Source organism: Chiloscyllium plagiosum, chromosome 6, assembly GCF_004010195.1.
Source record: "Chiloscyllium plagiosum isolate BGI_BamShark_2017 chromosome 6, ASM401019v2, whole genome shotgun sequence".
In the NCBI taxonomy this organism is placed as follows: Eukaryota; Metazoa; Chordata; class Chondrichthyes; order Orectolobiformes; family Hemiscylliidae; genus Chiloscyllium; species Chiloscyllium plagiosum.
Genome location: NC_057715.1, coordinates 115088845 through 115106941, shown reverse-complemented (window position 1 = coordinate 115106941; position 18097 = coordinate 115088845). Strand labels below are relative to the sequence as shown.

The 18097-nt window shown below is 44.5% G+C and overlaps 1 protein-coding gene across 2 annotated transcripts in view; it reads left to right on the top strand.

Moving 5' to 3' along the window:
- Positions 1-12395, top strand: part of LOC122550952 (P2Y purinoceptor 3) — a 116217-nt gene extending 103822 nt beyond the window's left edge. For both annotated transcript variants that reach the window (XM_043692487.1, XM_043692486.1), the window contains exon 2: positions 10983-12395. In XM_043692487.1, the coding sequence (XP_043548422.1) occupies positions 11029-12015 (987 nt within the window). In that variant the 5' untranslated portion in view covers positions 10983-11028 and the 3' untranslated portion in view covers positions 12016-12395. The remainder of the gene's footprint in view (positions 1-10982) is intronic.
- Positions 12396-18097: the final 5702 nt, after the last annotated feature.

Here is an 18097-nt window from a genome sequence, read left to right as displayed (position 1 = left end):
GAAGGGCTTATGCCCGAAACGTCGATTCTCCTGTTCCCTGGATGCTGCCTGACCTGCTGCGCTTTTCCAGCAACACATTTCCAGCTCTGATCTCCAGCATCTGCAGACCTCACTTTCTCCTCATAAATACATTATTGCCCTGCGTTAGACAAACTGACCATCTTCCTTTTCAAAGAATCACAGAATTATTGCAATACAGAGGAGGCCATTTGGCCCATTGTGCCTGCACTGGCTCATTTTAAATGAGCATCATTACATCGTGCCACTTTCCTGCTCTATCCCGATACCCATGTTTCAATCCAAATAACCATCCAATGCTCCTCTTGAATGCCTCAATTGAACCTGCAAAATTTCCAGGTAGTGCAATACTGTCCCTAACTACTTGCTATGTGAAAAGATAAGTAGTTTTTCTCACACCACCCTTGCTTCATTCACACATCACTTTAAATCTATGCCCTTTCATTCTTGTTCCTTTTACAAGCAGGAACAGCTTCTCCATAACTACTCCGTCCAGCCCACTTAATCCTCTACCAAATCTCATCTCGGCCACCTTCTCTCCAAGGAGAGCAGTCCCATCTTCTTCAATCTATCCTCATTATTGAGGTTTCTCGTTCTTGGAACCATTTTTGTAAATCACTTCTTTATAGAAGCGGGCATTGGATAGGCATATGGAGGATAGTGGGCTAGTGTAGGTTAGGTGGGCTTGGATCGGCGCAACATCGAGGGCCGAAGGGCCTGTACTGTGCTGTATTGTTCTATGTTCTATGTTCTAGATTCCCTACAGCGTGGAAACAGGCCCTTCAGACCAACAAGCCCACACCAACCCTCCGAAGAGTAACCCACCCAGACCCACTCCACTAACCTATTACCTTACATTTACCCTGACTAATGCACCCAACCTACACATTCCTGAACACTACAGGCAATTTAGCATGGCCAATTCACCCAACTTGAAAATCTTTGGATTGTGGGAGGAAACCAGAGCACCTGGAGGAAACCCACACAGACATGGGGAGAATGTGCAAACTTCACACAGACAGTCACCTGAGGTTGGAATTGAACCCAGGTTCCTGGTGCTGTGAGGTAACAGTGCTAACCATTGAGCCACCATACCACCCTATAACCTCTACACACATTGGAGGAAGGCAGCTTTTGTACAGTCTCCAATGTGTTCATCCCTTTCCTGAGATGTGGTAACCAATATGACATTCAAAAGCTGAACTAAACAAAAATAACAACTTGCATTTAAATAGCACCTTTGATACAGTAAAATGACAAAGTTGCTTCACAGGAATGAACATCAAACACAACTTTAAAACTGAGCTGCAAAAAGGAATTGCAGACATTAAAAACAAACCTTTTGCCAAGAAGAGAAGAGAGAAATAGCAAGGTCTGTGTAGGAGATTCCAGACCTTGGGGTCCAGGTAACCGAAGTCCCAGCTGCCAGTGGTGGAATAACTAAAACTGGGATAACTTGAGAGGCCAGAATTAGAGGATGGTGGAAATATTGGAGGGTTGTTCGAGGTTTACAGAGATAGGAAGAGCGGGGGCAGTTGGAGGAGTTTACAAAGCTAGAGAGGATTGAAAGGAACTAGTCATGGTAACAAAGAGGAAGAACAGTGTAAGAGATAGAGGTGTTTACAGAGAGAAGGAACTTTGTGTGGTTGGAGGATGTTACAGCATTAGAGGTGTTTATAAGGCTGGAAGAGATAATAGCGTTGCCAATTGTTGGAAAGACCCGTTACTGTGAAATCTGCCACCCTTACCTATTCTGGTCTATATGTGACAGCAATGTGGTTGACTTTTGACTCCCCTCTGAGCAATTAGATATGGGGAATAAATGTTCACCTAGCCAGTGATGTCCTCCTCCCGTGAATGAAGAGAGAAAAAAAATCAAAGATCCTCAGACAGCACTTTCCAAAACCACAACCACTTCCATCTAAAAGGACAAGGGGCAGCAAATAAATAGGAATACCACCCCCTGTAAATTCTCCTCCAAGCCCCTCCCCATCCTGACTTGGAAATGTATCGCCGTTCCTTCAGTGTCACTGGGTCAAAATCTTTGAATTCCCTCTCTAAGGGCATGTGGGTCAACCAACGGCACATGGACGGCAACGGTTCAAGAGGACAGCTCACCACCACCTTCTCAAGGGGCAACTATGGATGGGCAATAAATACTGGCAAGATTAGAGTAGTGCTGGAAAAGCAAAGCAGGTCAGGCAGCATCCAAGGAGCAGGAAAGCCAATTTTCCTGCTCCTCGGATGCTGCCTGACCTGCTGTGTTTTTCCAGTGCTACTCTAATCTTGACTCTAATCTCCAGCATTTGCAGTAACCACTTTTGCCTAATGAATACTGGCACACAGCCATGCCCTTCCAGTGAATGAATAAATGAAATCATTGATAAATCCAATAGGATGATCAACGAAAGAAAATCCCTTCCCTCAAAGAATGTGAGATGGAGGAATCTGATTGGTATGAGAGTGTTTACAGGAAAGCTAGATGAGTATGAGAGGCAATGGATTCATGGTCAGAATTAGCTCTTAATTTCAGGTTTTTTTTATTGAGTTTAAATTTCACCATCTGCTATGATGGGATTCAAACCTGGTTCCATAGAACATTAGCTGAACCTCTGCATTAATGGTCCAGCAATAGCATAGAGAGGCTATCGCTTCCTGGTATTACAATGCAATGCAATGCATCCTGCAGATGGCTGCTGCTGAGTGTTGGTGGTGAATGAACTGGATGTGATGCCAATATTTTTGTGACTGTGTTAAATTTTGTTGGACTATGTTCAGTGAGGCACTTAAAATTGCACGTTGCATGTTAATTGGACAGAATTAATGGAAGAGCTTGTGGAAGGAAAAACATTGAAAATGATAGCTAGTTTAAAAATAAATAGTGGACATTAATCTGTTAGATTCTAGACAGCGAAGTGGAACTTCCAAAAGGGAAATAAGATTAATGTTAGCCAGATGGTTAACTACATTACAATCAACTAGTTGCGATTCAGTTCCACAGGGGATAATGACATTTACCCTCTCTCTAAAACAAATAGATTGGCATGCATTGTCCTCCTACGCCAATTGGAAAGTAAAATGTCTCATCATTAAATTGAATGTTGCACACCTGTCAGCCAAACAAGTCTTTTTCCCCATTTTCCATGTTTTCAATCTGGACAAGAGAGATGTTCAAAATGACAAAGAGAAATTTGTCCCTGTGCTTTTTCTCTGGCTTTTCCTCAGTTGCTCTGCAACAATCTATCACTTGGGTTTGGTAGATGCGATGAGATTTCAGTTGCCCTTCTTGAATTTTGACCTTGGATAATGCCTGTGAGTGGGATGCCATGAGAAGCAACACAGTCGCCTATTTGTAACACTACTGGGTTAGTAATCTGTAACATGGGCTCAAATCCCACCTAGTTTTGAATATCATGCTCATCCAAGTACTTTTTATAGGTCATGAGGTTCCTCTCCTCAACTACACTCCCAGGCAGTACATTCTTGATAAAAACGAAAGGAACTGCGGATTCTGTAAATCAGGAACAAAAACTGAAGGGCCTGGCAGCATCTGTGAAGAAAAGTCAAAGTTAACGTTTCAGGTCTGGTGGCCCAAGGAAGGGTCAGCGGACCTGAACCATTAACTCTGATTTCTCTTCACAGATGTTGCCAGACCTGCTGAGCTTTTCCAGCAACTTCTGCTACTGCATTCCAAATGGCCAAGTGAAAAATAATTTTCTTCAGTAACACTTCATCTTCCTGAATCTGTACTGATATCTTCCTTCTCTTGAGTAAAGACAGATGAGAAGTGCACACACAGATTTCCACCTTGATATCTAATGGACCCCAATCTTTTCCTGGTTAATCTCTTCCTCTTGGTATGCATTTATTTATTCACAGGATGAGGGCGTAACTGGCTAGGCTAGCATTTATTGCTGAACTCTGATTGCCCAGAGGGCAGTTAAGAGTCAACCACATTGCTGAGGGTCTGGAGTCGCATGGAGGCCAGACCAGGTAAGGATGGCAATTTCCTTCCCTAAAGACATTAGTGAATGAGGTGGGGTTTTTTTTGACAATCACTAATGGATTCATGGTCATTATTAGACTCTTAATTCCAGATTTTTATTTAAGTGATATTCTACCATCATGTCAGGTTTTGAACATTACCTGGGTCTCTAGATTAACAGTCCATTGATAATACCACTAGGCCATTACCTCCCATTTCTCCCTAATTTTACATGCCAGTGCTTTACTCATGCCCCTTCTTTGCTCTCGAATTGCTTTCTTGAGCTCCCTACTTCACTTCCTGTACTCCTCTAGGGCCTCCATTGATTTGCTTCCTTTGTACAAATTATATATCTCTCTTTTCCTGCTTAGCCAGTTCTGAATACTCCAGGATATCTAGGGTTCTCTGGGCTTGTTGCTCCTACATTTCACCCCAAAGGGAATATGTTAAGGCTAAACTCTCCCCAGTTCCATTTTGTTACACCTTCCACTCTGCTGTAGATGTACCCATATATAGTTATTCCCAGTCTACTATGGTCAAGATCCTGTCTTATTTTAATAAAATCTGCTTCTCCCCCCCAGCCCCCCAATACAAAATTCTTTTTTGCTGACCATCCTTTTCCTTTTCTATTTGTGCCAGGTATGACTCCAACTAATGGAGGGCTTTCCTCTGATTTCTACTGATTCCAGTTTTGCCAGGGCACCTTGATCCCACACTCAGTTGATTATAGCCTGGATGCTAAGGGCTGTCACTCTTGCCTCACCTCTGGAATTCAGCTCTGGTGACCATGTTCGGACTGATGTTACAATGATGTCAGGAGCCGAATTACCCTGAACCTAAACTGAGCTCCGTTCCTTTGCTGGAAATTTAGAATTTGCAGGAATTTTCCAGATTGCCAGGTAAATGTCAGTGATATAGCTGCACAGAAACATACTGGCAAAGAGCACGGCAAGTTCTGGAGCACTGGATTATTGTTGGAATGTTGTCAGGGCACACTGACCTTGCAGTATCCAATTTCTTGATATCACGTGGAGCGAATGGAATTGGTTGAAGACTGATATTTGTGATGCTGGGGGAGGGCGAAATGGATCATGCACTCGGTACTTCTGGCTGAAGATTGTTGTGAAAGCTTCAGCCTTAACTTTCTGCACTCGTGACCCTGAGGATGGGGATATTTGTGGAGCCTCCTTCTTCAGTGAGTCGTTTAATAGTCCACCACCATTCACGACTGGACTGCAGAGTTTAGATCTGGTCTGTTGGTTGTGGGATCATTAGCCTTATCTCTTGTCCTGTTTGGTATCTTCACCAGGATGACACCTCATATGCCGGTGCTGCTCCTGTAATGGCCTCCTGGACTTGGTTCCCCAACTTGATAAGAGGCTCCTGATACTCTCTGAGCCACAGCTTTCCAATGAGCTCCTCTCCTTCCCCATTGTCATGACTGCAGTTTATTTTTAAGCATTTGTCCAATTTCTTCGGAGACTTTCCATCTTGCTGGACTGTTTCAAATTATAGACTCATTAAATATAAAATAAACATTCGTTATCATACATACTGAGTAAAGGAGAAATATCCTGAAGATTCCATTTGTCAAAGGATTGTAAAGTTGTGAATCAGTGTCATACAAACACAAAGAAAGCTGGAGAAATTCAGCAGGTCTGGCAGCATCTGTGGAGAGAGAGAAACAAAGTTAACGTTTCAAGTCTGGTGACCCTTCTTCAGAACTGCTTGTGAATCAGTCTGATTGTCTGAGAGTGAAGGGGACTATATTCTCAAAGTGCATCTTCCATAATTTGGTTTATAAATAGCAGCACAGTGCTCAGTGATAGCATGTCAACACAAAACCCATTACTAAGGGCAGTTTCTTGGTTTCTCATGCAATGCCATTTCTGCTGCGGACTAGTGCTTATACTGAGGAGTAACTTACGTGCATGTGGGTGTGTGTGTGTCTGTGTGTGTGTGTGTGTGTTCTGTCTGTTTCTCTGTGTGCAAAAGTGTGTGTATCTGCATCAGTGTGTGTGCACCTGAATGTGTTTGCATGTCTGTGTGTGCGTGTGTTTGTTAGCGTGCAGGTGCATGTGTGTGTGTGTGTGTGTGGTGGATTATTGAACAAGCAACCTTTAAAAGGAATATTAACCAAAGGCAGGAAATCTTCATGTAAACCCATCACATTAATTGCAGATAAAAGAGTTGTTCAAATCTAAGAAAAAATTAATGCTTTTTTATTTAGTCATGGCTAGTCAAGCACTTATTGTCCATCCTTGGTTTCCCTGGTGGATGATGCACAGGCTTTGGGGAGTCAGGAGGTGAGTTACTGATTGCAGGATTCCTTGCCTCTGACCTACCCCTGTACACAGCATTTATATGGTGGTAAAAACAATGACTGTAGATGCTGGAAACCAGATTCTGGATTAGTGGTGCTGGAAGAGCTCCCTCCTCCCTACCTTTTATCTTCTCCTGCTGAACACTCTCTGCTCATTCCTGAAGAAGGGCCTGTGCCCGAAACGTCGAATCTCCTGTTCCCTGGATGCTGCCTGACCTGCTGTGCTGTTCCAGCAATAAAGTTTCAGCTAAGGAATTAGAATCCCTTGTTAAATGGAAGAGGGTGGCTTATGTAAAGATGAGGCGTGAAGGTTCAATTGGGGGGATTGAGAGTTATAAGGTAGCCAGGAAGGACCTGAAGAGAGAGCTAAGAGCAGCAAGGAGGGGACATGAAAGGTCCTTAGTTGTTAGGATTAGGGAAAACCCTAAGGCTTTCTCTAGGTATGTCAGGAATGAAAGAATGACTAGGGTAGGAATAGGTCCCCACCCTCCTCTAGCTTATCTCTCCACACTTCAGGCTCTCTGCCTTTATTCCTGATGAAGGGCTTTTGCCCGAAACGTCGATTTTGCCTGTCCTCGGATGCTGCCTGAATTGCTGTGCTCTTCCAGCACCACTGATCCAGACACAGCATTTATATGGCTAGTCCAGTTCAGTTTCTGATCAATAGTAACCCACAGGAGTTTAACAGAGTGGAATTCAGTCATGGTAACACCATTGGATGTCAAAGGGTGGTGGTTAGATTCTGTCTTGCTGGAGATGGTCATTGTGTGGCATTTTTGTGGTGTGAATATTACTGTCTAATCTTTACTTGATTGAACTATTTAATTCCAAATTACACAAACTCTTTCATTACCAGACGAGGATTAATATGAATTGTCAAAAATATTTACAAGAATGATCCTGGGGATCAAGGGTTTGTTATATGAGGAGCAGTTGAGGAGTCTAGGTCAGTACTCAGTGTAGTTTCGAAGCATGAGGCCTGGATAGAGTGGACATGGAGAAGATGTTTCCACTAGTAGGAGAGTACAGGACACAAGGGCACAGCCTCAGAGTGAAGGGATGACCCTTTAGAACTGAGATGAGGAGGAATTTCTTCAGCCAGAGGTAAATCTGTGGAACTCATTGCCACAAAGGGTTGTGGAGGCCAAGTCATTGAGTTTATCTAAGACCGAGGTAGGTTCTTGAGAGCAAGGGTTAGGGAAGCAGGCAGTAGAATGGAGTTGAAAAAACATATCAGCTATGATCGAATGGCAGAGCAGACTCAATGGGCTAAATGGCCTAATTCTGCTCCTTCATCTTATGGTCTTATGATTCAGACCATGGAATCTTCAACTATTACACTTATCTTCATTGCTCAGTCCTCTGAGTGTTGAAGTTGGGAAATCAAGTTGAGGTTGTACAGGACATTGGTAAGGCCTCTCCTGTAATACTGAGTCCATTTCCGGTCGCCCAGATATAGGAAGGATTTTATTAAGCTGACAAGGATTCAGAAGAGAATTACCAGGATGTTGCCCGGTATGGAATGTTTGAGTTATTATAAAAGGCTGGATAGGTTGGGGATTCTTTCACTGGAGCATGGGAGGTTGAGAGGTGACCGTATAGAAGTTTATAAAATAATGAGAGGTGTACAGAGTCAATGATAGTTGTCTTATCCTGAGGATTGTGGGGGGACGTTCAAAGCAAAAGGGGTACATTTTTAAGGTGAGAGGAGAGAGATTTAAAAAAGACATGAGGGGCAAGTGGGTGGTTCTCGTGTGAATGAACTTCCTGAGGAAGTGGTGGATTTGGGTACAATAACAACATTTAAAAGACATTTGGATGGACACAGGAATAGGAAAGGTTGTGATTCAGGTTGTAAGTTTGCTCACTGAGCTGGTAGGTTTGTTCTCAGACGTTTCTTCACCGTGCTAGGTAACATCAGCAGTGAGCCTCCGGTGAAGCGCTAGTGTTCTGTCCCGCTTTTAATTTATGTGTCTTGGTCTGTTAAGGTGGGTGATATCATTTCCAGTTCTTTTTCTGAGGTTGGTAAATGGTGTCTAAATCGATGTGTTTTTTGATGAAGTTCTGGTTTGAATGTCAGGCCTCTAGGAATTCCCATGCGAGTCCCTGTTTAGCCTGTCCTGGGATGGATGTGTTGTCCCAGTCAAAGTGGTGTCCTTCTTCATCTGTATGAAAGGATACTAGTGATAGCTGGTTATGTCTTTTGGTGGTTAGTTGGTGCTCGTGTATCCTAGTGGCTAGTTTCCTGCCTGTCTGTCTGATGTAGTGTTTGTTGCAGTCCTTGCAGGGTATTTTGTAAATGAGATTCGTTTTGCTGGTTGCTGGTACAGGGTCCTTTAAGTTCATCAGTAGCTGTTTCAGTATGTTGGTCGGTTTGTGGGCTACCATGACGGTAAGGGGTCGGAGTAGTCTCGCAGTCATCTCCGAGATGTCTTTGATGTATGGGAGTGTGGCTAGAGTCTCTGGGCATGTTGTATCTACTTGTTTGGGTTTATTGGTTAAGAATCGGTGGACTGTATTTATTGGGGTACCCGTTGTTCTTGAATATGCTGTACAGGTATTTTTCTTCTGCTGCTCATAGTTCCTGGATGGTGCAGTTTGTTGTGACCCATTTAAATAATGACACAGCTCCGTTTGTGAGTATTGGGATGATTGCTTCAGTAGTTGAGTATCTGGTCTGTGTATGTTGCTCTCCTGTAGACACATGTCTGCAGTTCTCCATTGACTGTTTGTTCCACTGTGATGCCTAGGAAGGGGAGTCTGTTGTTGTCTTCCTTTTTGGTGAACTTTATGCCAGTAAGGATGGTGATAATGATATTGCAGGTCTCTTCTAATTTGTTTTGTTTCCTGATGTCATCCACACAGTGGATCCAAAGTTTGGATTGGATCATGGGGTGGGCTGTTTGTTCTAGTTTCTGCATCACTGTTTCTGCTCATAATCCTGATATCGGTGATCCCATAGGCATCCCATTGATTTGTTTGTAGGTTTTGTTGCTGAAGGTGAAATGGGTAGTATTTGGAGGGATATGGACCAGTACCAAACAGGTGGGATTAGTTTAGTTTGGAATTATGTTCAATATCGACTGGTTGGCCCAAAGTTGTTTCCGTGCAGTATGACTCTATGACTATGACTATCTATTACTTCCTAAAAAAGAATACAAGCCACTGCCTATCTGCCTTCTCCTGATCTGCCTCCAATTTTATAGGGATGGTGGAAAGGTTGGCTGGCTATTGTCCTTGGCCTATTGAGGACCTTAGATCAGGATACTGATGTGCCTGAACCCATTGGCTTCTTCTACATTACTTGCACCATGGGAATACCCAAGCCAGGCAGGTAGCTCAGGGGCTTCTAGTAGATATTATTAAGAGGGGGAGTTTCTTCGGAAGCATTGTCCCAGCCGATATTTAATTGCCCAGCCGATCCAATTCTGAGAGTGTAGCAGTGGCTGCTTCAACTGAGGCTTTCAAAGGGGCATTGGATTAGCAGAGGGAAGAATTGTAGGGCTTCAGATGAATTGGTCTTGCAATGAGGCAGCAGAGACGAGATGGGCCAAATGGCTTCCTTCTGTGTTGTAAAGTTTTCATAGTTGTGTACGGTTTTATCATCAGGAAATGGATTTGACTAGTTAACACCAGCAATGATGGGTTAGGACTGGGATTTGCACAATGTAATAACTCAGACCCTCCAACCCTGGCAACATCTTCATAAATCCTTTCTGCACCCTTTCAGGTTTAACAACATGTTTCCTACAGCAGGGAGACCAGAACTGAATACTGTCTTCACCAATGTTCTGTACAGCTGCAACGTGACATCCAAACTCCTATATGCAATGCACTGACCAATACAGGCAAGCATGCCAAATTCCTCCTTCACCACCTTGTTTACCAGTAATTCTACTTGCAAGGAACTATGCACCTGTACCCTTCTGTCTCTTTGTTCAGCAACCCTCCCCAGGGTTCTCCCATTAACTGTATAAGTTCTGCTCTGGTTTATCTTTCCAAAATGCAACACCTCACACAAAACTATGGGAAGAGGCTGAATAGTCTGAGACTTTTTCTCTGCAGCATTGGAGGCCGAGGGGTGACCTTACAGAGGTTTATAAGATCATGAGGGGCACGGATAGAGTGAATAACCAAGGTCTTTTCCCTAGGGTAGGGGAGTTCAAAAATAGAGGGCATAAATTTAAGCTGAGCGGGGTAAGATTTAAGAGGTTTTCATGCAGAAGGTGGTATGAGTATGGAATGAGGTGCCAGAGGAAGTAGTGGAGGCTGGTACAATTACAGCATTTAATAGGCATCTGGATGGGTATATGAATGGAAAGGGTTTAGAGGGATATGGGCCAAAAGCTGGCAAATGGAAATAGTTAAGATTGGGCTATCTGGTCGGAGCAGATGAGTTAGACTGAAGGGTCTGTTTTTGTGCTCCATAACTCTCTGATTTCAGTACCCTGAGTGATCATTGGGGTTTCATCAAGCATCAGGTGTACTTTGTTTCTGGGGATGATGGATGAATGGGATAAGGAATCAAGACAGGTAATTGGGGTTGAGGCACAGATTGACCATTATCTAACCAAACGGAGTAACAGGCCCGAGAGGCTGAATGGCCTCTTCCTGTTCTGATGCTTCCTATTCAGATTTCACTTTTTGTTTGGACAGGGCCGATTGAGAGGAATAGAAGTTGAAGCGTTCAGGAGACGGGAACATGAATGATTCCACCTCTGGCCCTCCGAGCAAAGGCTGCACATACCAAGAGAAGTTCAAGAACATTCTACTGCCTGTCACGTACTCGGTGGTGCTGGTCCTTGGCCTGACCCTAAACCTGACAGTCATCATTCAGATCCGGCTCTCCCAGAAGCCTCTGACCAGGAATGCCATTTACATGGTCAACTTGGCCATGGCGGACATCCTGTACGTCTGCTCCCTGCCGCTCCTGATCTACAACTACATTCACATGGACTACTGGCCCTTCGGTGAGACGCTGTGTAAGGCCACCCGCTTCCTCTTCTACGCCAACCTTCATGGGAGCATTCTCTTCCTCACCTGCATTAGCTTGCAACGGTACATTGGCATCTGCCACCCGCTGAGTACCTGGCACAAGAAACGGGGCCCCAAGTTTGCATGGGCAGTCTGCGGCCTGGTTTGGACCTTTGTGTTGGCAGAGTGTGCTCCCGTCTGGAAATTTGCTTCCACCGGGATCCAGCGCAACAGGACTGTGTGTTATGACCTGAGCAGCCCTGAACAGTCCCTTTATTACTTCCCGTATGGCATCGCCCTGACGGTGGTGGGCTTTGCCTTCCCATTCGCCGGACTGTTGGCATGCTACTGCGCCATGGCGATGGAGCTGTCTAAACCTAACCAGGCACTGGGCCACGCCATCCAGCGCAAAAAGAGCAAGGCCCTGCGGATGATTGTCATTGTGGCCGTGGTCTTTATCATTAGCTTCTTGCCCTTCCACCTGACCAAGACTGCCTATCTCATCATCCGCGCTCAGAGATCCATTGCCTGCTTGACGCTTCAAGGCTTCGCCCGGGCCTACAAGGCCACGAGACCCCTGGCGAGCATGAACAGCGTCATGGACCCCATCCTCTTCTACTTCACCCATGAGAAGCTGAGGCAGAGCACGCGATTGCTGCTGCAGAGGGTCAACACCAACCTGAATGCGAGGGTATGCAGGAGTGACAAGACCTGACCTCCCTCACCTTCATCCAGCTACATCAGCCAGCTTGGGTGGAGGCTTGCGCAGGGTAGTCTGAACGCACTGGACCAAGTGACGGCCTCCCACCTGACTGCATGGCATGATTCAGGGGGATGGGGTGGGGTTGACATGGACGGCGGGTGGCCTGCATGAGCCGTATTTGTGAATCTGGAGAACAAGCAACATCTGACACAGCATGTCAGCACCCGAGGCTGGAATGCTGGAGTTAGAGTGATGGCCAGAGATAAGCAACTGCATTGATAATGCACTGACGCACATGCTTTAACCCAACCAAAATATCATCCCTCATTTCACAAAAACTAAAATACAAAAATTGCTTTAACAAGGGGGGATTGCAAGTATTTGGGACTGATTTGTTTCTAAGCATGGACTTCAGAGTTCAGAGTTCAGAGTCATCCCAACTCTGAGCCTTTTGATTTTTGGGTATCTTTGACAGTGTTGCCAGTCTTTCATCTCTTCACTTAAAGCATGGTAATTTCTTGAGTTATGTATCAGAGATATCACCACTGTTTACCATTTCCATCACTTTTGACTCTACCTCAGCTCATCTGCTACTGAAACCTGAGATCATGCATTTGCTGCATTTGGACTCGACCATTTCAATGCACTCCTGGTTGGTCTCATAAACTCTACCCTCTGTAACCCGGAGACCATCAAAACCTCTACCTGAGTCCTAAGTCACAGCAAGTTCCTTTCCCCTGTCCTCCTTACGTGTGCCAACTGGCATTGACTCGAAGTCAATGAACATTTTGATTGCGGATAAGAAGCAATAAAGCAAAACTTGCTGGAGTAACTCAGCAGGTCTTGCAGCACCTGTAAAGACAGAAAGCAGAATTAACATTTCGAATCTGGTGCCCCTTCTTCAGAACTGTTGGTACAGAAAGCAACTGCTCCCTTTAGTTGAAAGGTCTACTAATAATTTTGTGGCAAAGGGCAAGAGGTTTAGAGGGGATTTGAGGAAATGTTTTCTCATCCAGAGGGTGGTGGGCATCTGGAATGCACTACCTGGGAGGATAGCTGGGGACAGTAACCACAGAACTTTTATAAAAGTGCACGGATGAGCACTTGAAATGTCATAAATGTGGGAAAGTGAGACCAGTTATAGGTTGAGTGTTGCTTTGTTAGTGCAGACTCGTATGATTCTATGATCTCTGCTCTCCTCCAGTTCTGCCCTTTTAAAGCATCCCTGATTTTAATCACTCTATCATTAAGGATCAGAGCCTCAGTTGCTTAGGTCCCAAGCTCTGACAGTTCCACCCCCAATCTACTGCTTGTCAGCCTCACTTTTTATTCTTGTAACCGTGATGTGGAGGCGTTGGACTGGGGTGGACAAAGTCTGAAGTCACATGAGCCCATGTTATAATCCAACAGGTTTATTTGAAATCACAAGCTTTCGGAGCACTGCCCCTTTATGAGGTGAAGATGTCACCTGATGAAGCAGTGGCGCTTTGAAAACCTGTGATTTCAAATAAACCTGTTGGACTATAACCTGGAGTCATGAGATTTCAAACTTTATTCTTGTAAAACACTGCCGTAAGACTCCAACTCCTTTAAGCTAACCTTGAATCACCTGACCTAACATCTCCTACAGTACCTCTGTGTTATATTTGGCAAACAAACACTCCTGTGAAACTATTTGGGACCTTTTCATTGCATTAAAGTTACCAGATTAATATAATTTGTTGCAAAAGTTACAGATACTTTAAATATCAATGTGAAGCCACCGTACATTCATCTGTCCAAGTTTACAGAAGCCACTTAACCTCACATACAAATTGGTTGTTTTTTTTTAACCCTCTACAAGCTCCTGAACTTTCTTATTATGATTTTTAGGGCTGAATTATTTTACATTATAAAAGCTAGGTAAGCAGCAAAGGCTGCTGGAAGTCTGAAACGTGCACAGAGAAAGCTGGAGGAACTCAGCAGATCTGTAGAGAGAGAAACAAAGTTAACTTCTTGAGTATGGAACAGTTCTGAAGTGGAGTCATCAGCCCCAAAACATTAACTCTGTTTCTTTCTTCACAGATACTGGCAAACCTACTGAGATTCTCCAGCATTGCCTGTGTTAGTTTCAGATTTGTAGCGCCTACAGTATTTTGCTCAAGAGCTTTTAAGGGAAGCTTGATGAAAATTGAGGGAGGAAGTAACAGGAAGGCATGGTGGTGGAATTAAATGGAGAAGGAATGGGAGCAGGCTAATATGGGCCAAATAGCCTATTTCTGCACTGAGAGTACTTTGTAAAGGGAAATGTCCAGGCTTCTCCCAGCTCCTGGAAAATTAGGAGATGTGAATTTCATTGACATTGCGTTTTACTAGCTGAGAGAATTCTATTGTAATGCAAATAGGAAGGTGAAATATTCCTGAATTTGCATATTTTATTTTAATTTAATTTATTTTTTTCCTGGGTTGTGGGTGTTTGTTATCCATTCCTAATCAACCTTGAACTGAATGGATATTCGCCAATGGCTTACTCAGGCCATTGCAGAGAGTGGTTCAGAGGCAACAACATCACTGTGGGTCTGGAGTCACAGGTGGGCCAGATGAGTTAAGGATGGCATTTATTGCCCGTCTCTAATTGCCCCTTGAGAAGGTGATGGTAAGCTGCCTTCTTGAACTGCTGCAGTCCATGTGCTGTAGGTAGACTCAAATGCCCTTAGGGAGGGAATCCCAGGAATTTTACCCAGCAACACTGAAGGAACGGTGATATATTTTGAAGTTGGGATGGTGAGTGGCTTGGAGGGGGAGTTTCAGATGATGGTGTTCCCATGTATCTGCTGCCCATGTCCTCCTAGGTGGAAGGGGTCATGGGTTTGGAAGGTGCTGTTTAATGAGTTTTGGTGAATTTCTGCAGTGCCTCTTGTACTACACACTGCTGCTACTGAGCGTCAGTGATGAGGGAATAAATGTTTGTGGATGTAACATCAAGAGTGTAGTTCTGGAAAAGAACAGCAGATCAGGCAGCGTCCAAGGAGCTGGAAAATCAACGTTTTGGGCAAAAGCCCTTCATCAGGAATCTGTGGATGTGTGTTTGTTGATATGGTGCTAATCCAATGGGCTGCTTTGTCCTGGATGGTGTCAAGCTTCTTGAGTACTGTTGGAACTGCCCCCATTCAAGAAAGTGGGGAGTATTCCATCACACTCCTGACTTGGGCCTTGCAGAAGGCATGAGATAATAGAAGCAGTGCAGAAACAATGGGGTGAATGTCCTCTTTCGGTGCCATAACAATTCTGTGATTCTCTGAGACTCATTGTCCTAAAGTTGAAGTTCATTTGCACTATTTTTTGATTTACAGATTTCCTTATTTTAACTAATAAAACCACTGAGAGAAAAAAAAACAGTTGTTTGGTTGTTTTTGACTTGGGATGAGGTGAAAGATTGATTAAACGTGCTTGCAGTGTGGCCCTCAGGGATTTCCCTCGGTTGGAGAGTTCATTCTCTGCCTTCATTCTGTAAGGGTTGCTTGTTGTTGTGATTCACAGGGCCCACAATTCAAGTTCCCACTCCAAGGACATGGGGCTGTGATCCAGGCTAACACACCTAGTACAGTATCAAGGGAGTGCCATACTGTCAGAAGGTGCTATCCTTTGGAACAGGTGCTAAATGAGACCTCACACAGTGACGTGCAAGTTATCATTTTAATTCACTCATGGGATGTGAATGTCACTGGCTGGGCCCAGCATTTATTGCCAGTCCCCTGTTGCCCCTTGAGAAGGTGGGGGTGAGCTGCCTTCTTGAACCGCTGCAGTCCGTGTGCTGAGGGTTGGCCCAAAATGCCCTTAGGGAGGGATTTCCAGGGTTTTGACCCAGCGACACTGAAGGAATGGTGCTATATTTCCAAGTCAGGATGGTGAATGGCTTGGAGGGGAACTTGCAGGGGATGGTGTTCCCATGTATCTGCTGCCCTTGTCTTTCTAGATGGAAGTGGCCGTGGGTTTGGAAGGTGCTCTCGAAGGAACCTTGATGAATTTTGGGAAGATAATGCACAAAGTCAAAATACCACAGGTGCCAGGAAAACAAAATGTGGGAACACATTCAGGCAGCAGAGAGAAGCAGAGTTTCTGATGCTTGATCTATTACATCATGAAAACATAGAATCTCTATGATTCCCCATAGAATGGAAGTAGGCCATTCAGCCCCTCAAGTCTGAAGAGCATCCCACCCCCAGCCCTCCTACCCTTTCCCTGTAATCCTGCATTGCCCATGGCCAATCCAACCCTAACCTGCACATCTTTGGACTGTGGGAGGAAACCGGAGGACTCAGTGGAAACCCACACAGACACGAGGAGAATGTGCAAACTCCACACAGTCGCCCGAGGCTGGAATCAAACCCAGGTCCCTGGCAGTGTGAGGCCGCAGTGCTAACTACTGAGCCACAGAGCTGCTGGATTTGATCCCTCCACAAAGGGAATGTTTTTTGGTGGAATTGGCAGCCTGTCTGACATTCAAAAATCAATAAATAATCAGCAATTGAGCTTTTAAACAAGGCAATCGTTCCAAATATTACACTGCCTACTCTGGCTGACTTGAGCAGTCCAATGATTCACAACACCACTTTGACAAACAGTTTTGTGAAAAGGCAATAAGACCACAATAAAACATAGGAGCAGAAATAGGCCATTCAGCCCATTGAGTCTACTCCCCATTCAAAGATTTGATAATTCTCAACTCCTTTTTCCTGCCTTTTCCCCATAATCCCTGATCCCTTCCTGATTGAAAATCTCTCTATCTCAGTCTTGAATAGACTCAATGTCCCAGACCCTATAGCCCTCTGCGGTAAAGAATTCCACAGATTCACTCCGCTCGGAGAGAAGAAATTCCTCCTCATCTCTCTCTTCAATAGGTGACCCCTTATTCTGAGATGATGCCCTCAGGGTCTAGACTCTCCCACAAGGGGAAACAACCTTTCCCCATCTATCTTGAAGCCCTCTGAGAATCGTGTGTTTTTCAATATTCTTCTCATTTTCCTAAAGTCCAATGAGTCTGGGCCCTATCTACTCAAGCTCTCTCCATAAGATAGTCCCTCCATACCTGTTACCGACTGAGTGAACCTTCCCTGGTCTCCCTCCAGTGCCAATCCATCTTCCCTTAGATAAGGGGCCCAAAACTGTTCACAGTATTCCAGCTGTGGTCTGACCAGTGCCTTGTTTAGTTTTATACTCCACTTCCTTTGAAATAAAGGCCAATTTTCCATAATCCTTTTCCTATTTCCCACTGAAATTCCATGCACATTGTAGCAGACTCCCCCTCCCAGCCCCACCACAAATCCCTCCCAACACCTGAGATGATACCCTCTAATTTAGGCCTGCTCTTTGGTCTGTATACCGTTGTAAAACAGTGGAGAAGAGATAGCTAATGCTCTTTGATGGCCATTTTACAAGGTTGCTCTGATTTAACAAGCATCGGAATTGTATTACTGTATGTTATATTAACCAATGATATCAAGGTAGGCTCCCAGTGTCCAGGTTTCTGGAAGGTTCCAACAACTCCTCCTCCCCCACACAGCTGCACACACGCACATACGCACACACACACAGACTCTCTCATACACACAGTTGGTGGGCATCTGCCTGTCTTCAAAATATCAATTCTCTTTCTTTCTTCATTCAGGGGAGGTGTGTGTCCCAGGCAGGGCAAGCATTTGTTGCCCATCTCGAATTGCCCTTGATCTGAATGTCTCGCTCTGCCATTTCAGCAGGCAGAGAAAAATCATAGAGCTATACAGCTCGGAAACAGATCCTACCAAACAACTCTTCCATGCTGACCAGTTTTCCTAAATTGATCTAGTCCCATTTGCCAGCATTTGGCCTATATCCCTCCAAATTCTTATTCATATACCCATCCAGATGTCTTTTAAATGTTGTAATTATACCAGCCTCCACCACTTCCTCTGGCAGCTCATTCCATACACGTACCACCCTCTGAGTTAAAAAGCTGCCTCTAAGATTCCTTTTAAATCTTTCCTCTCTCACCTTAAATCTATGCCCTCTAGTCTTGGACTCCCCTATCTTGGGGAAAAAAGACATTGGCTATTCATCCGATCCATGCTCCTCAAAC